General features: G+C 47.0%; 1 protein-coding gene across 2 annotated transcripts in view; it reads right to left on the bottom strand.

The window, feature by feature from the left end:
* The window catches only part of LOC105901714 (Wilms tumor protein 1-interacting protein), a 32,553-nt gene that overhangs the window by 5,545 nt on the left and 6,546 nt on the right, over window positions 1-20,462 (bottom strand). For both annotated transcript variants that reach the window (XR_006152662.1, XM_012829208.3), the window contains exons 2-6: window positions 15,036-15,137; window positions 8,341-8,408; window positions 6,496-6,558; window positions 5,152-5,282; window positions 2,107-2,158 (exon numbers count right to left, since the gene is read on the bottom strand). Coding sequence is in view for 1 of the 2 variants with exons in the window: in XM_012829208.3 (XP_012684662.1) it covers window positions 2,107-2,158; window positions 5,152-5,282; window positions 6,496-6,558; window positions 8,341-8,408; window positions 15,036-15,137 (416 nt within the window). In the remaining variant the exon portion in view is untranslated. The remainder of the gene's footprint in view (window positions 1-2,106; window positions 2,159-5,151; window positions 5,283-6,495; window positions 6,559-8,340; window positions 8,409-15,035; window positions 15,138-20,462) is intronic.

Here is a 20,462-nt window from a genome sequence, read left to right as displayed (position 1 = left end):
TCCCATTAAAATCTGTGGAAACCCCTACACACACGGGGACGGCAGACACACACACACACACACACACACACACACACACACACACACACACACACACACACACACACACACACAGCTCATGATCTACTACCTTGGGGTCTTAAGTGACAGTCTGAGGTGAAGTGTCTCTGTGGCCCTGTTTATGCCCTGTGATGCATGGCATCTCGCCGTGCTCCAGATAGTGAGGATCTGTTTGTGTGCATGTGTATGTGTGTGTGTGTGTGTGTGTGTGTGTGTGTGTGTGTGCATTTGCTAGTGCATAATGCCTGGCTTGGTGCACAGAGCGGGTAAATATTTGCCTGAACGCAAGCTGTGTTTGTCCTTTTATTTCAAACCACGTTTCAGGTTCCCTGTCTGTGTGAGTAAGGGTCATCACAGTGACCTTGGGGTGTTTAGAAAGAGGGTGAAATTTGAGAGTGATGGTTTAACAAATGTTAACACACCCCCCAAAATTAAACACAGTCACTCTTGAGTGGACACTGAACCCACATATGGACTCACGTGGAACACATCTGTAGCATCTGTAGTGTGTGTTTGGCTCGATCAGCCTCCGGTCCCTCACTACTCAACACAGCATCTGTAGTGTGTTTGGCTCGATCAGCCTCCGGTCCCTCACTACTCAACACAGCATCTGTAGTGTGTGTTTGGCTCGATCAGCGTCCGGTCCCTCACTACTCAACACAGCATCTGTAGTGTGTGTGTTTGGCTCGATCAGCCTCCGGTCCCTCACTACTCAAAAGGACTCCATCAGGTTCCTGAAACCTCTCCCTGCTCCTGTACCCCGTGGTCTTTAGCAGGCCCTCATGAGCGGACTACGGCTCCGCGGCACCCCTTTATTTAACAAGGTACTCAGACCTTTACTGTTAATGTCCCTAGTCAACCTTAGGGCAGCTGAAGCCTCTAGGCATTCAGACCTTTACTGTTAATGCCCCTAGTCAACCTTAGGGCAGCTGAAGCCTCTAGGCATTCAGACCTTTACTGTTAATGCCCCAGGACAACCTAAGGGCAGCTGAACCATTACAGGCAGTCCAGTGCACTGGTATTAGGGGTGGGGGAATTTTCGATTTCTCTCGATTCTCTCTAGAACGATTCTGTCTCGATTCAGAAAAGTTCATAATCGATTTTTTAATAAAATAAAAAAATAAAAAATAAAAATTAATATATATATATATATATATATATATTTTACACATTCATTTTGTGTTGAAATGCAAGCTGCATCGATTATTGCATTGTTCATAGAAAGTCATAATTGTGACAAGGACACACCTTTTCTCTAATAAAAAAATAGATCTGTTGATTTTCTTTAATTATCAAACACAAAGTAAGAAAGTGATTTGAGACTCTGAGAAGCAAACTCAAATGTTTTAAAAATCGAGATGCATCGATAATCGTTTTATCGGTTTAGAATTGATAATCGGTTTAGAATCGATAATCGGTTTAGAATCGAGAATCTGTTTAGAATCGAATCGTTGACCTCTGAATCGGAATCGAATCGTGAGGTGCCAGGAGATTCCCACCCCTAACTGGTATGTACTGAAACGCTGAGCCTGGAGGACTGACTGTGTCCCCATCACTGCTAACCACCCTTGTCTCCTGCCTTGCGGACATCAACAGAGGGAGTGGGAGAGGAAACAGAGAATAACGAATAACACGGTATATCAACTCCGAAAGAGTAAAGGCCAATTCTCACTCCGTCTTTTGTTCAAATCCATTTCCTGTGGTGTGTGATATGTGACGGCTCTGAGGAGAGCTCGTTAATTGATTGGCAATTAACTGTTTGAGTAAATGCATTTTGATTGGTCCATTTGAATCCTGCTAATGAGGGCATGTCCTATATATGCTGTGAACTTTTATTGCTTGTAATTTGCACTGAGGATGGGGTCACCCGAAACCTTTGCACTTGCACTTTAGTTTTCTTGTCTGGTGAAGCCAATAAATCACTTTTGGATAAAAAACTCGGTTTTTAAGGGAATTTTTTGAGAGCGAGCTCCGTTCTTGATTTTTGGCTCTGCTCACAGTGCCCATGGCGCCACTACCGGACTGCAGTGCATTGTGGGATCTTACCTCAGAGGGCAGTATGGGCTGGCTGCAGGCAGCACACTTTGGAGCCAGGACCCTGCAAAATGAGGCAATGAGGAGAATGAGTTAGTGGAGGAGGAAATGATGACATAACACTCACTTTCTCACACACACACACACACACACACACACACACACACACACACACACACTAAAAACCGCTGAGCCTTCAATGAGGCTTGCAAGATTATAGGAGCAGAATGGACGACCATGTGTTTAAATCTGTTCACTGCGTTCCCTAAACTCTCTCTCTCTTTCTCTCTCTCTCTCTCTTTCTTTCTTTCACCCTGTCTCTCTCTCCTTACGTTTATCCCCGTTTTTAAATGCAGTCACAGACGTAGAGGCCAAGGCAGGAAGAGAGAGAGAGAGGGGGAGAGAGAGAGGGAGAGAGAGAGAGAGATAGAGGGAGAGAGAGAGAGAGAGAGAGAGAGAGAGAGAGAGAGAGAGAAAGAGAGGGAGAGAGAGAGGGAGAGATGCCAGGCCAACTTAGCAGATGTGCTGGCGCGGGCTGTGGCTCTTGAGTTATGCAGTCCCCTGAAAAGAGCAGGGAAAAGCCCGGCGAGGAAAAGAATCTGTCTGATTTCCACACACTGATCTTTTCCACATATGGACGACACCTGATTGTACTGGGAAAAGAAGGTGCTGCTATTTGAAGCTGTCAGGCAAAGACTGAAAAAGACACACACACACACACACACACACACACACACACACACACACCTATGTATACATGCATACAAGCACACACACATACACACACACACACACACACACCTATGTATACATGCATACACGCACACACACACACACACACACACACACACACACACACACACACACACACACACACACACACACAGAAACACAAGACTCATAAACCCTTCTCGGCCCCTGATCAAGAAGCAGAAATATGCACACACTGAATAGCATACTGAGTAACACACACTGAATAGCATGCCGAGTAACAGGACACCGAGAGCTTTCTTTGAAGTTGCCTGAAGTAGAACTGAAGTACCATTATAAGTGAACCATAGCTTGCACTTTCAAAACATAATTAAATAACTCACAGTAATTACAAGATATAACTGCCTGCATACTTGAGCCTAGCTACACATGCATCACTGGCAAAATATGACATCAGGAATGCTTGAGAGGTATGTCATAATCACCATTAATGTGCAAGGGTCCCACAAGATTACACGACAATATATCACCAGTGCTGGCTCACAACTAGCTTGTGACAGACTGTTATTCTGACAGGGTGTGTGTGTGTGTGTGTGTGTGTGTGTGAGAGAGAGAAAGAGAGAGACAGAGAGAGAGAAACAGAAAACAGACAGAGAGAGACAGTGTGTGAGTTTCATGAGCCTACATACACCCACATGGTTGGGCCAACACTCCACATTTCTCCTTCTTGGAGCCTGAGGAAATGATTTATTTTGTCTATCTTGTTGTTGCTGTTGTTTTTATCTCTTTTTCTCTGAATCTGCGTTCCTGTCCATCTTGTCTGTCCTCTCAATCAATCAATCAATCAATCAATCAATTCAATTCAATTCAATCTTATATAGCGCTTCTCTATATACCCGAAGTCGCTTTACAGAGTCCAGAGTCCAGTAGTCATTCATACACAGTCATACCGGTGGTGGTAAGCTACCTCAGTAGCCACAGCTGCCCTGGGGCAGACTGACAGAAGCGTGGCTGCCAATCAGCGCCAACGGCCCCTCCGACCACCACCAACATTCATTCATATTCATACGATGCAATGCATGTCTTTATGATGGTGGGGGAAACCGGAGTACCTGGAGTAAACCCACGCAGGCACGGGGAGAACATGCAAACTCCACACAGAAAGGACCTGGAACGACCGGGACCGGGACCGCCTTCTTGCTGTGAGGCGACAGTGCTAACCACTGAGCCACCGTGCTGCTCTCCTCTCCTCTCCTCTCCTCTCATCTTTCTCCTTCCCTTCCTCCCTCCCTTTCCTCCTCCTCCTTCCCTATCTCGCCCTCTTGTCCTTAGTCTCAGGGAAAGGGTATCTTGCGGTCAGCAACCGCAGGCGAAAAAGGAAATATACAGATGATGCACAGTAGACAATAACAAACACCAGTGACACAAACACATACATACATACACACATATGCACCCATACATACACATACACATGCGCACACACACACCGACACTAACACACACACACACACACACACACACACACACACACACACACACACACACACCACCCATTTGACATCCCAGTGGGGACAGCAGGCTAAGCTCTGCTCTGCTGTCACAACAAGATGTCAGTCTGAAAACTCAGAGGGGGTCCCCCATGTTTCCTTTTTTCTGCTTTGTTTCAACAACAAAAGCCCCCTGTCATGGTAAACACAGCGGCCCCCGGGGGCCCAGCAGGGGGTACCGACCCCTGAGAAACACAGCCGCCCCCCCATCAGCTCACAACAACAGCTAACACAACAGAGTTCCCAGAAAGAACAATAACTGCATGGCTTCCACCTGTAATTAGCACAGTTCTGAATTCTGAGTTCTGATTCTAAGTTCTGAGTACTGGATTCTGAGTGTTTTACGTTTCTAGTCTTCAGAGGTCTGCAGTGCAAATCCTAGAAGTGCGCTACTGTGCAAATGTATCAGGCATGTGTCTTCATGTGGGCCAAACAAACTGATACGCTTATTTAGATGCTAGATTCTGTCTCTTATAAGAGTTTCTAACCCAGACGAGTGCAGCCAGCAGGACCAGCAGGGCTGGTCTTCAAAAAAACAAATACAGGTTTCCCCATCTCTCCATCAATCACTCCATTCCTCTCTGATCCTCAGTTCTACACACACAGATAAGTAGGATCCCACAAACATGGTGATACAAATACTGTACATATACACACAGGCACATTTCACATGAACACACACTTTAAGAAAAACAACACTAAACCAAGCATTACTCATACACACATACTCACAGAGGCAGGAAAAGAAGCAAACAGAAACACACACACAAACACACAGAAAGACACACACACACACCTGTGGTAGTCTTTGACGCAGTAGATCTTGTTCTCCGTGTCCACGGTGAAGGGGACTCCATCCAGACTCTCGTTGCAGATGACGCAGCGGAAGCAGCCTGGGTGGTAGGATTTGCCCAGGGCCTGCAGGATCTGAGAATGAAAACATTAGAGAATGAAAACCATAGACAACCACACACAACACACAACACACAACAGACAACACACAACAGACAGTGTGACTGTCTTCTCTGTCTCTGTCTTCTCTGTCTCTGTCTTTTCTGCCCAGGGCCTGCAGGATGGTGGTGGTTAGAAATTCAAACCCATCTCCATCCAGACCAGTTTGTGTGCAGAAGAAACAAGGCCACAAAACCCCCACCCCTTACCACACTCTCCTCTCTATCCAAAACTCTAATCGGTCTTCCTCGCTTCCCCCTCTCTTCTCCTTCCTCTTTGTTTCTCCATCCTTTCACCCATTTTCTCACTAAGGTCATGAGAAATGTGTGTGTGGATGGATTTGCCATCCAGCTGTGCCGTCCTCTTGCACCGTCACACACATTCCAGTGTTTTTAGAGCTTGTGGCAGAAGAACATCTGTAGGACCTCAATGGACGACCTCACTGAATGGGGAATATTTTGTTGAGTGTGTGTGTGTGTGTGTGTAGGTGTATGTGTGTGTGTGTGTGTGTGTGTGTGTGTGTGTGTGTGTGTGTGTGTGTGTAGTTGGTGTTCAGGGGAGACTATATGCCACTTCCTTTGGTAATGTAAAAAAAATCCAGTGGAGGGGGGTGGGGGCATGTAAAAGGAAATCCCTGTTTGGAGTTTACAGGCTGAAAATGGAGGCCTCTCTTTCAAATGAGTATGTGTCCTCATTTTGCCTGTGTGTACGTTTGTGTGTGAGAGTGTGTGTGCATATTTGTGTGTGTGTGAGAGGGAGAGTGTGCATAAGGAAAATGACACAAAATATAGACTGTGTGTGTGTGAATTAGGCATTGTGTGTTTAAACAACACACACGTGTGTATGTGTGTGTGTGTGTGTGTGTGTGTGTGTGTGTGTGAGAATGTGTGAAAGTCAGTATGCTACACTGTGTGAGTGTGTGGGTGTAGCTTTAAAATAACCACTTCCTCCCAATGCTTTCTCCAGATGTTGCCATGGAAGAATCAGTCTGGAGGTACATGGCTGTGTGTGTGTGTGTGTGTGTGTGTGTGTGTGTGTGTGTGTGTGTGTGTGTGTGTGTGTGTGTGTGTGTGTGTTTTTTTTTTCCTGGACAGTTTTGAGGTCTAAGGCATGATGGGACTGATTTGTTGGGTGAGGAGTTAATCTGCTCATCCTTAACACACACACACACACTACAGTGTAGGCTTACCATATCCATAATGAGATGCCCGCAGGCGTTACACTTGTCTGCAGACTGCTGGAAGCCAGAGTACTGAAAGACAAAAACACACAAAGAGGTCAGGAGAGAAGGATAGAGGTCAGGAGAGAGAAAGAAATAAGCTTAAAAAGAGGACAGGGGGGAATGACATACAGAAGTTCTGAAAAAAGAGATTAGGGGGGTGGAGAGAAGAAGGGTTAGAGGTAGAGAAGGAGGGGAAAGGGAAAGGCCCTGCTTAGCTGACTCAGTCACTCTCCATGCCTCTGGATTGCTTTCTCACTCTCTGTCTCTCTTTCTCTCTCTCTCTCTCTCTGTCTCTCTCTCTGTCTCTCTCTCTCACTCTCTGTCTGTGTCTTACGGTTTGTTTCTCTCTCAGGGTTTCCACTAATCAAGGTTATTATTCCTGTAGATGGTGACTTTATGGCACACACACACACACGCTCTCTCTCTTTCTCTCTCTCTCTGTCTCTCTGTCTCTCTGTCTCTCTTTCTCTCTAAGCACTAGCAGGTCTTTGAGAGTCTGACACTGGCTTTCCATATGGTGGACAAGGCAACCGAAACAACACAATGACTCTTTCCGAACTCTCTGAGATGCCCACAGTGTCCAGCGACCAGCGAAAACAAACAATATTTAACTGCCATATAAGACACGCTAATCTATTCCATCCTGCAGAGCGGCTCCATGCGCTTGACTTTGATGGGTGAGAGAAGAAGAGGGAAAGTGCAATGCAAAGCGCCAATGACGCATGGTAGGAGCATGAAGGGAAACCAACAGGATAATTACACTCTTAGACTTCGCAGTTAAAAATAACCTCCCTGACGTCTTTAAGGGTTTAATGAATTGTATGGAATCCCACGTTCCTTCAGAGACAGAAAGAAAGAGAGTGAGCGAGAGCGAGAGAGAGGTAGTTAAGGTGAGCGGGTAAGGTGTGTCTGTTCAAAAATCAACAAAGATGGCAGACCAAACCCTTTAAATTTGTATATAAATGGAATTGGTTTGGCTTTTTTATTTGTTTGCTTAGATTGTTTAAAAGTTATCGACATATAGAATATAATAATATCTGATGACCCCCCAAAAATAAGTCTAGATGTATGTGACGTCTACCAGCCAACGATCTAACATTAGCACATTAGCTTATGTTAGCAAGCTAACTACTCACAAGGTAGAGAGCTTGATAGCGAAGTAAACAGCGGACAGCGATTCATATTGGAGTGATTGGTTTATCAACACTCCCCCAAACATTGGGCTACGGGGTAGGCAACGGTGTAGGGTAGATTAGATTCTACGCAGAGGCATCCATCAGCTCTGAGGAAGGTCTCAGTAGAGGACACCAAGTAGTTCTATTCCGGAGTGCCACCCACACACACGCTGTTTGCTGATGAGTTGCACAGACGCACCTGGCTCCTGTGTGTGTACGTTTTAATTGCTCCACCTGATATACCATATCACAACAGAGTATGGAGTATGAAGGAGAGTGTGTGTGTGTGTGTGTGTGTGTGTGTGTGTGTGTGTGTGTGTGTGTGTGTGTGTGTGTGTGTGTGTGTGTGTGTGACTCTTTACTAAAGTGAAAATCACTCTAACACACACTTCACAACCTATATACACACACACACACACCATGTGTAAAGCATCTTTGTCATTTAACCAAAACAGGCAATTAGTCTTGGTTTGATGTTCGTACACTATTTCAGATTGAATCTAAAATTACCGATGCAATTAGATGCCTCCTCCAACTATACATAAACACATTAGCCAAACAGCTGGGTGAGGCGGGGACAGATGTGACAGAGTTTGGAACAGCTGGATTGAACACATGCGAGAGATGGAGGACCTACCAGGAAGTCCTCTTCACAGAACACTTTCCCACAGACGAAGTAGAAGGCTTTCCCCCTCAGCCTGCGACCTGCGTGGGTTTAGGGAGAGAGAGAGAGAGAGCAATACAGAGGCAGAGACAGGGAGAGAGAGAGAGGGAGAGAGAGGAGGACTTTTTTTCAATATTTCTCACATAAACACACAACATAGCTACAAGCATGCGACTGCATATACAACCAAACCACAAAACAGCATTGCATGCATAAACACACACATACACACGTGGGTGTGTGGGGAGGGGTGTGTGTGTGTGTGTGTGTGTGTGTGTGTGTGTGTGTGTGTGTGTGTGTGTGTGTGAGTGTGCAAGGTATTAGAGTGTCTATGAGTGTTTAGTTCTCGTGTGTGTTTTGATGATGATGATAAGTTTCATACAGCAGTTCAGATCCAATGGGCCCTAATGTGTCCAGTCACCCCAGAATCACATAAATAAGCACCCTGCCTCAGAGCAAATAAACACGAGGCTTGTCAGGAACAGAGAGAGTGGGGGAGACAGTAATCAATATCGCCTGAGAGCCTCTTTGATTGAATCCGATTAGTAAACACATTTAGCCAGCCATCTTGACAGCAGTTAGGCTGAGCTGGACATGGAGCAAAGGACCTGTTTTTGCACTCTCCTATCGTGTAGACATACACACATGCAGGAGACATACACATCTTCACAAGCAAACTAGGACACACACACACACACACACACACACACACTCTCTCTATTTAAAAACTACTAAACACACAAACCAACACCCACACACACAAACAAACACACACGCAAACACAAATGTGCACACACACATACACACACCTTCTGAAATGAGCACATACACACACAGGTGTTTGTGTGTGGGTGTGTGTGGGTGTTGGTTTGTGTGTTAAGGACACACAGACATGCACACACGCACACTCCCTACACGACTCCCATCATTCCACATCAACTCCTTGACTTCCTGTCTAAATATGAGGCTCTCCTCTACTCCTCCCCCTACACACATACACACACTCTCTCTAGCTCTCTCGCTCTCTCTCTCTCTCACACACACACACATACACACACACACACACACACACACACACACACACACACACACACACAGAGCCCCTGTCCCACAGGAAAGGAGAAAATTCCACACATTTTCCAAAGGGGGAGAAAGGGGAGTGCATGTATGTGTGTGTGTGTGTGTGTGTGTATGTGTGTGTGTCTCCAATAGACTAGAGTAGAATTAGAAACAAAAACTCCTAGGGCTTCAGCTTCAGCAAGGGCTTCAATTCGCAATGTTGTGCGTGTGTGTGTGTGTGTGTGTGTGTGTGTGTGTATGTGTGTGTGCATTAAGCAGAGACATCCTCTCAACTTTGCGGACGTCAATAAAAAATCTTTGCTTTTGTACCACACACATGAAATGTGAAAAGAAGCAGAAAGAAAATGAAAACCAAAAGTGTAGCTGGCTGTGAGGAAACCTTTGAGCGCTCGCTCTCTGTAGGTCCCCTGCTCACCAGTGAATGAAAACACACGTTTGGAACGCAGGAGAACACACACGCACACACACACACACACACACACACACACACACACACACACACACCAACAAACAGATGTTTAAACTGCAGAGTAAGGGATTTTCACTGCCTCATAACTGCCCTATATAGCCACAGATGTCCACAGGTTCAGGGACAATGCTGTGCATTCACATGCCCTTAAGAAACAGCGATCAAATACAGCTGTTAACTTCAATAAATCATCAACTGCAGTACTTCCAATTACTGCATGTTTGGCCCTGTTAACAGTTTTTAAATGTCCTGAATGTTAGGTCTAAAGCATTATTTAACATAAATAACAATATCGGTCTTTAACATTACAAATAGTTTAGCGACACACAGTATACTTTCTCATGGCAGCTAATGTGTTAAAGGAGGTTAATGGAGGGAAGTTTAAAGGAGTGGAGTACTGCTTCAGGGCGCTGACACACACTCTGGCTGTGCCAGGGTAACATTGGGTTCTAGTCCAGAGTCTACTTCCAAGCTCGCTACATGGACCATTAGGAAAGAGCAAGTAGTACAGACAGAGATGGCTACTGAGAGGACTTGTGACGTTTGAGAACACGTGACTGGTATATTCAGACAAATAATCTTCTTCTCGAATTTCTTATGTGTTGACATCTTTCTGGTCTGCGTATTCACAAACTACAAAACTGTTGTGTGTATATGGCTGTGTGTGTGTGTGTGTGTGTGTGTGTGTGTGTGTGTGTGTGTGTGTGTATGGCTGTGTGTGTGTGTGTGTGTGTGTGTGTGTGTGTGTGTGTGTGTGTGTGTTTACTAAGTATATTCTCCCTGGTCTCGCTGGCTGTGTCCACCTAACAGAGGTGAAATCCTCTCACCCAGACAGTTATCATCACTGGAGCAGATCCGCTAGTTTGATTGGATCTCCACCCCAAAGCCAACTCCTCTTTGGGCGGCCCCTGAGCGCAGTGCAGAGCTACCTGTTGCCGGGATACAGCCGTCAATCATAGGGATCGCTGGCGGGAACATTACCTGGCTTACAGCTTATGGCTGCAAAACAACCAGAACATTCCACAGACGAATCCCAGGAGATGGCTTATAGACTCAACTGGTTTTATGCCAGAAGAAACACACAGTGTTTGTGCGTGTGAGTGTGTGTGTATCAGTGTGTGTGTGTGTGTTGGGGGGGGAGGGGTTGAGAGTAAAAATAATAGAGACTTCAAACAGCACATAACCCTCAGATTGTCCAAGACTCACACTGACCAATGACTCTGTGAGCGGGTGAAAGATCCACACCAGTCTGGTTCACACACACACACACACACACAGGGAAAGAGAGAGAGAGAGAGAGCTGCACTCAGCTGGTAAATATGAGTTAGGAGGGATAAAGAAGCATTGGAATGTCTTATTATATAATCGTATTATCTGTGGTTCCGCATGACGACTCTATCTGTCTGATGGTGCATCATGAGTTCTGAGTGCAGAACACCGCAGGCCATCAGATGAGAGAGTCACACCCTTAACAACACACAGGGATGGACAGACCAGTGAATGGAGGGATGGATGGAAGAATGAGTGGAAGGACTGAGGGTCTGTTCCTTCATCCCCTCACATTTCCCCTTCTCAATCCTAACTGCATTCCACAGCTGCAAATTTCAATTTCAACAGCTTTCAAAACGTAGATCTCAAAGCCTTCTGAACATGGGCACCACCTGAAATGGCTTTCAAAAGACACCAGAGACCAACTGCACACAGCCAGCGGGAGGGAACCAGAGCAGAGGCACTCTCTTAGAGGACAGCAGACCGAGCTGTGGCCTGTGGGCTGACGGAGGACCACAGGAGAGGAGAGGAGAGGCCTTGTCATTGACCCTTCAGCCGGCGAGGTTTGAACAGTCTAGGAAAAGAATGTCATCAACCATGTAAGATTCTAAAATTCCACAGCTATATCTGAGGGGCCCCAGATATTCTTGAGAATGTTCATTCTACAACATTCTAAACACACCAGTGTGATGGTACCTGCTGAAGGGAGGAGAGAAGAATGATGGCTATTTCCTCTGATAAGAGACTCTGGTGCCCTGACTGAATGTTACAGAACATTCCTCCCTGGTGTTATTCAATGCCAGTGTCAGTGAACCATCACTAGGCCCTCATAGGGGGAATCTCTATGAGCTGGCCATGGCATAGACTTACTGGCAATCTACACACATGTTATATTTGGCCTTTGTGGTTTTAGTTAAGTTTGTGATTCTGCGTTCAGTTACACTGACTGTTACCTCTCAGTTTTCTCAAAACAGGGCCATGACAAATATCATCAACAATGATCCCTCACAGATCACTCTCTAGCCTATAGTTCATTTCATTTATCACCTAAACGAAGACACTGACACTTGCCAGGTACAAAATTGTAAGGACACAAAGTCCTGAGGCTTGTGCAAAGTACACACAAAAGAGCTTAGTCATTTCAAATGTAATCATGACAGACAACCAATCAGAGTCCTTGACCGCTCATGTAAGAGAGCAGTGATTGGGGAGAGAGCGAGCATGGAGCCTCTGAGGGTTTGACCACAGAGAGCGCTCTGTTCCTTGTTCTCCTGAGTGGACTGGAGGAGAACAACACTCTCTCTCTGCTCGACCAGAGAGCCAGGGGCCTGAACGCAGGTATTCAGAACACCCCCGTTGGCCTTTCCTTAACGCTTTGCATACAGAACACCTCTGTGGGCTCTCCTGAACGCTGGCACACCGGACCAGTCTGTGGGCTCTGGTGAAATCTCCTCTGTGAGCCTGCAGCAGATGGAGATGCCGGACATAGCCATGCCCTCTGTACTGGAACAGGGAACCTTTGTGGGGCTAAGAGGCATCTCCGCAGCCCTTCAGCAGGTCATGGAATAACCAGTCCAACACCCTGGCAGCGGAGCGCTGCGGAGCGCTGCGGAGCGCTGCGGAGCGCTGCGGAGCGCAGCGTCGTGCTTATCCCATGGCACTTCCTGTCCAGCGCTCTGAGGTGCTCGACAGAACGTCTGATAATCTCCAGCCTTTATTCCCCTCCCCTCACCTCACCCCAGAGCCTGGCCTACAGGAATTAGGTTTATAATCTGACTGGGAGCTTTTCTTTTCTTTGTTTTTCTTGACTTTACTTTTGCCTTTTCTTCAGAAACGTTCCCTCCTGCTCGGCTCCTTTTATGGGGCTCTAGGGGCTCAGCGGGGCTATTTCAAGAGTCCCTCCGGCCCACTAGTGCCTTCACAGAGAGCTCTCCCCTGGGCTTGTTTTTCTCAGTGCCTGGGTGTTTCAGACGGAGGGGTAGAGGCAGGATGACACACACACACACACAAGTTTAACTTAAAAGTTTCTGAGGTGACAAGACTTCTCTAACACACTCAGCCCTCTGATTTGAAATAAACAAGCTTAATATCATAGCAGTAAATGTGTGTGTGTGGGTCTGTGTATGCATGTGAGTGCCAGTGTCTGTGTGTGTGTTAGACTGTGTGTGAATGCATGGCTGCACGAGTGCATGTTTATTTGCTATGACTGGTGCACTGAGCACCTTCTCTCCTTCAACTCCCCCCTCACCCCACCCCACCCCAGCCCAGCTGATATAACAGTCCTAACGGCCAGTCTGTGTGTGGTTGTGTCGTGACCCCTTCCCCCCTCTCACAGCATTCCTGCCCAGCCGAGGCTCACTCAGCTGGGCCAGAGGGCCCCTGGAGTTGGGCCTCTCTGAGCTGGAGGTATGCATCCTCAATTCCCTTGCTATCTCCGCAGCCTCATAGACACTCAGGCCCAGTATCTCCTTTCTAGTAAATACACACAGACAGGTGCAATCGCTCTTCAGTGCCCACACACGTTTACACACACACACACACACACACACACACACACACACACACACACACACACACACACACACACACACACACACACACACACACACACACACACACACAGGTGCACTCACATACACACACAGAACATATACATTTAAGAACCTGCTCTCTGTCTCACACATTCCCACACGTGTGTACACATACACACACACACACACACACACACACACACACACACACACACACACACACACACACACACACACACACACACACACACACACACACACACACACACACACACACACACACACACCTTTGATTAACAACTATTAGGATGAATGATGGGTCAGGCTAAAGGTCTGGGCCCAGTGGAGCTCAGCTGAGCCCACCTGCATGTCCAGAGGGTAATTGGGAGAGAGATTTTAATGACCAGATCCCAACGCACCAGACAGGCAACCTACTCAGACCAGCCGCTTAGGGATGTCTGAGAAGCCCCTTACAACACCAGCGTGTGTGTGTGTGTGTGTGTGTGACCAGACAGCGTGGGTGTGTGAGAGGATAAGAGCTCCATGTCTTTGAGAATAGTGTGTGTGAGCTCACTGGCCAACTCTGCAGCAGAATCCCAGTCCTAAACATGATGTGTGTGTGTGTGTGTGTGTGTGTGTCTGCATGTGTGTGTGTGTGTGTGTGTGTGTGTGTGCGCATGGAGTATGAGACAGGTCACTTAAGAATCTCTGCCAGAATGAATACCAGACAAGCCCCTGGCCCCTGTGCATCAGGTTTCTCTGTCATGGGCATAATTTCAGCTGAGGTAGGACCACACACGCTCACACACACGCAGGAATGCAGTAAGCCAGCAAAACAAACAAACAAAACATAAACAGCCAAGTGGACAAACAACATCACAAATTGAATAGGACACATTTGCTGTGGTTAAAGGTGCGCTTAAAAGAGGAACATGCATCTGTCTCGGTCCGCTTGGACAAAGACAAAGACAAACATTCGGTTTGTGAATAAGGTATGTATGAATGTTCTTCCTCTTACCAGGGGATGTAAGCTTTTGTGTTAAGTATGAGAATCGGGAATGTGTGTTGATGTGAGTGTTAGAGAGGTGTGTACATTTGTGTGTGAAATTGAACGTGATGTTGTGTGTTTACGGTAGTGTGTGTGTGTGCGTTGTTGTAATGTATGGCAGTGAGTGAGGTGTGAGTGTGTGTGATGATACTGAGAGTGTATGGGAGTGTGAGGCAATGTCTATATGTGTGTAAGCGTGTGATGTGAGTGTAAGAAGACTAGTGTGTGTGTGTGTGTGTGTGTGTGTGTGTGTGTGTGTGGTGTCTCTTACTGCAGGCACTGCAGGTGAAGCAGCTGTCGTGGTAGAGGCTCCCCATCGCCTGGCACGCTTGGGTCGCCCCATACACAGCTTTACTGCATTTCACACAGCTACCTAAAAAACACAAACACACACACAGGTTATACAAGTTCCCCACAAACATATATACACAAAATGTACACAATCACCAGCACACACAGACCTGCTTCCCTCCACACACACACACACACACACTACAGCACTTAAAACAGAGACACCCAATCAGTGTGTGATAACACATAGCTCAGATAACACAAATTAGACCAGCAGACATGAGAGCTGAAGTGACTGATTTATACAGCAGACTATGAGAGAGACCCGTGTTTGTTTTCCTCTACTATTCAGAGAAAGAGAGAGAGAAAGACAGAGGGAGAAAGAGAGAGAGAGAAAGAGGGAGAGAGAGAGAAAGACAGAGGGAGAAAGAGAAAGACAGAGGGAGAAAGAGAGAGAGAGAGAGCCGACGAGAGAGTGAGAGAAAGAGAGAGAGCCAGAGAGAGAGAGAGAGAGAGAGAGAGAGAGAGAGAGAGAAAGACAGAAAGAGATGGAGAGAGAGAGAAAAACAGAGAGAGAGAGAATCACCAGTTTAAGAGGAAACACACAAGAGCACATGTTGAGGGCACATGTTTCTCAGGGAGTCTGGACACACACACATACATAAATATCATATACGAAAAACAGACATATACTTACACACACATACACTCAAGAACATATACACTCACACACACATACAAATGCACTCACATAACACCTACACACAGACACAGACACACAGACACACACACCTTCTGTTATGAGTATTTGGGCAAACAGAGACAGTCTGAAGAGGAAGGGATGTTTGGGTGTCGACATTCCAACACATTCAGCAAATGTACTTTTCATGTCTGCCTGCATGTGTGTGTGTACATGTGTGTGTGTGTGTGTGTGTGTGCAATAACAGTTCAAAGCCGCCTGCTACCTCGTTAGGGAGGGAAATATAATCCAATTTGCTTGTTTGGTTTGGCTCGGGGACTGAGAATTCTGTCCCACGAACAACGCAATCAAACTGCCAAGGGTTCCCACCAAACGTGCCACCAGAATATCACCCCCCTGCCACACACACACACACAGACACACACTCACTCAACCCACCCCCTCACTAGTTTCACATCAACAGGAAGAGAACGGGATGGGGGGGGGGGGGGGGGGCGGAGGGGTGTCAGGAAGTAAAGAGACAAAACCACAAAAAAGAAGGAGAAAAAGAGTGCGACCAGTGGAGTGTGGACCCAGTTGGCAGTCAGCCGACACACACACACACCACACACACACACATACATATAAACACTCTGCTCTCATCACGGGATACGAGACGGCCGTTATTCAATTACACCAGACACACCCCTGTCCGCACTCATTTCCCTCTCTCTGTCTTTCTCTTTATCACTTTGTTTTGATCTCCCTCTCCTCTCTCTCTCTCCCTCTCTATCACTCTGTTTTGATCTCTCTCTGTCACTTCCATTATTTCCACTGGCCGCCACCCCTCCTCCGAGGTCTCTGTCTGCTGGGCACAGCCAGAGGTCTTTAACCATGACACACACACACACACACACACACACATACACACACACACACACGGACAAGAGCAGAGGCCATCACCTCCCCGTCCACTGTAAATAGAGGGTCACACAGCTCGGCTGTGTATTTTGGGAGGCACTGTTCAACGTGCGTGTGTGTGTGTGTGTGTGTAGAGATCAAGCAGACGGACACCATTAACTGTAACATGGCACTGAATACTAACTTTAAAACCTCCAGGGCTGTTAAAGAAAAGGCTCTCATTTGGATGTTCTCACAAAGTAAGTCATGCTGAATAAAACAAATGCCTACAGTGATAATATATGTATATATGTGTTCTTTAAACATTCAAACACATTTATAGTTGTGTGTGTGTGTGTGTGTGTGTGTGTGTGTTTGAAGACATGTTGTCGACAATCAAGACCATCACACCACTTTATGGCACAATATGAACGCATTCCATGTAGCATGTTATTATTACCTGCCATCAGGTGATTATTAACCTGTTATAAACACTTTTATTACCTTTCAGAATGGCCAAGTGAACTCTTTCTTTTTTTGGTTTATTTTGGGGCTTTTCTAGACTTTATTGGGACAGGGACAGGGACAGGGACAGGGACAGGGACAGATTATTAAGAAAAGGGTGGAGTGCCGGACCTCAGGCCGGATATGAACGTGGTTCTTCACTGGCACTGAGGCCAAGTCGTAGTAAGGACACAAACGCTCCCACTGTGCCACAGCTCCTCCTGAAAAGCTCAGCTATTATGAAAGTTTGTCAAGTAAACAAAATAAATGTTCAATAAAGATGGATGGAGGGTGGGGAGTTGTATCAGACAGAAGTAACTAAGTCGGAAGATGATTCTTCACGTGCGTGTTATTAACTCTTTTGTACTGAGCAGCGAAGTCGTTCCCCTCATCTGCCTCGGGAGAGTCGAGTCATGCTGTAAAGGCCAGCCCTGGTCCCGGGCCGTAAGCGCAGACCACACACACAAAAGGCGCTTTGTGAAGGGTCCTTCTATGCGATGTCTGTATGTGCTGATCTTTAGAGACGCCTGCACTTTAGTGAGAGAGCGTTGGAAAAGAGCAGAGAGAGCAGATGGGGGGGGGGGGCATGAGCAGCAGTGTCCCACTGAGATAACGGCGTTACTCACACAACTTTCCCCCTGGGGCAAAAGCAGGGCTCGAAGCAGGGGCAGGAGGGGCAGGGATGGTGGCAGCGGGGCACACAAAGGAGCCTCTGTGTCCTCTGGCATCTAGCAAACATCAGGCTGTCCACAGCAGACCACACCACACCACACCACACCAGCCAGCTTGCCAGCAGGCCAGCCTCTGCCCACTACTGCTGCTGTGCGCTCTCTCTCTCTCTCTCTCTTCCCCCTTCTCTTTTTCTCCTCCTCATCTCTCTCCTGCACTCCATAGGCCAGAGACACTGCCTCTCTTTTTCTATTTATATTTCTCTCTCCATCTCTCTCTCTCTCTCCTCAGTAACTCAGCCAACCAGCCAGTCTCTGCCCACTGCTGCTGTGTGCTCTCTCTCCTTCTGTCTCTCTCTCCTTCATTCTCTCCACAGGCCAGAAAAACACAGTCTCACTTTCTCCTCTCTCTCTCTCTCTCTCTCTCTCTTTCTCTCCTCAGAAACCCAGCCAGTCAACGGTCCCTCCCACGATAGAGATCAGCTGTGCTCAGCCTTTGGCAGGGGCAGCCCACGGGCATTAGAGAAGCACTTGTCTCAAAGTGGCCCTCCAACTGCAGACGGGAACACGAGTGGGCTCCAGGTTAACGATAAACAGCGTGACCGCGTTTCGACCTCGACCTACAGTACGTCCAGGCCTGGATGTTGTAAGAACATTTCCATTTATTCCTTTTTTCCGAACACTTTGATGTAAAGTAACGTACAGGGGAGAAGAAGAAAAGAGGATTGGCAAAGATCAGGTCATGGGGGCGGCCCTGCGGCTGGTCCTTGTCTGTAGGCCTGACCACATCTGCACGCGTCTGAAGAAGCTGGCGATATTTCCTCTGCTTATATATGCCGCCGTTCGACAACGCACAGATGTGTCCAGCAGAGGATGGCCATGACAGCTGGGCCCCGAGGAGACCTGGCAGGAACCATTTCAGGAATGAGCGCTCACTTCCTGCGCGGCGCAGGAATCTCACAGATATCTCCTGACTACAGGAAGTGTCTGCACACGGGCACCAGTGGGAGCAGAGTGAGGTTATCTCTGATAACAAACAAGCCCACTGAGGTCTGCATTCAGGGGGATGGGGACTACGTCTTACTTCTGCTCTATATCTATTTATCCTCTTCGTCATACTTCGTTCATTTATCAGAAACTGTTATCCAGGTGAACTGAAGTAAAGGAAAGTTAATGATTGTACCAGCTGGCCAATAAACACAACAACAATAAGCTGACAATTAAAGCCATAAATCAATGATAAAATTAGGTCTCTGTGTGACTGTCTGCACTTTGTGTTACCATAGCGATGACCTCACCATTCCCACAGACAGGCCCAGTCCCTGGGGGGGCTGCTTGGGGCCCCTGCCTTTGACCTGATGGGCTCCTCTGATAAATTTAGCTTCTGCTTGCTGGGAAAGTAGATCAATAGCTCTACATGTTTCAAAGTACCGCTGCCTCTCAGCTTACCTGGAACTAGTTCCTGAGGGAGTCTGGTCTGGGTCAATGGGCCTGAGTGTGTGTGTGTGTGTGTGTGTGTGTGTGTGTGAGGGAAGTGAGGGGGAGATCTGTTCATGCGGTTTGATCTCTCTAATCTGCCCTCCTTCTTCCTCCCACTCCTTATCAGGCATCTTTATTCCACTGGAATCCCCTCTTAACTCCTCTCACAGAGCCCAGTGCCTCTGCACACACACACTCACACACATTCACAGACAAGGACACACACACACAGACAAGAGGCCACTTGAGGGTAGTATGTGTCACAAACACACGTGTGAGTCTAGAAGGGAATTTGTGGGGTTTTCTATAATGAAGTCCCTGTGGAGAGGCTAAGCCATTCATAGAGGACCATAGAGCACTGACACTACCCTAGCATTCCACAGCACTCTATTTTAGAACACACGAGAGCTCCACACTGAATGAAGACTCTACAATAGAATTCAATTCTGCCCTTGACCAACATTAAAGTAATATGCTGCTTAACCCACATGTCACTGCTGAGTAGATAAAGACCACATGCTAGCCCGTTTAAAAGATCTCTATGAGAATAGGGAAGCATTCCAAGTACTGTGGGGAGCTGTTTGCTCTCAACTGACTTCCAGTTGACTGAATGGAGAGTGTGATCAGTAGAAGAAGTCCTTGGGCCTGAGAGCTTAATCAAGTTTCATACACAGGTGATCAGTGGATCCCAGATTCCTTATTGTGACTTTTATAATCTATTTATCCTCTGTGTTTTATAACTATTAAGAATATTATAATCATTTGTCCCAAATCTTCGCCAACACTAACTATCTATTGCCTTTCTTGGTTTGGCTTTTGATGTTGTGATTGGCCAAGAAGTCTGGCCCACTAGTTGCCCGCTGCCCTGTGTAGCAGGGGTCATGAGGAAGCCCAATAAACAGCCTCCATCATCCACCACCCCACCCCCTCCACCCATCCTAAAATGGACCACCGCTTTTTAAAAAGAAGTTTGGACTGAACGCCTCAGGCACGGAGGCAGACACAACACCACGCACTGCAGGAATGAGCCCCTAACTGTCTGTCTGTCTGTCTGCCTGTGTGTGTGTGTCTCTCTCTCTCTCTCTCTCCCCCCTTTCCATCTCTTTCTCCATCCCCCTCTCTCTCTATACCACGGAGTAAGGCACCCCTCCACCAGCATGTATATATTCCCTGATAC

This window comes from Clupea harengus, chromosome 11, assembly GCF_900700415.2.
Source record: "Clupea harengus chromosome 11, Ch_v2.0.2, whole genome shotgun sequence".
NCBI lineage: Eukaryota > Metazoa > Chordata > Actinopteri > Clupeiformes > Clupeidae > Clupea > Clupea harengus.
This window is presented reverse-complemented; position numbering and strand designations above follow the sequence as displayed.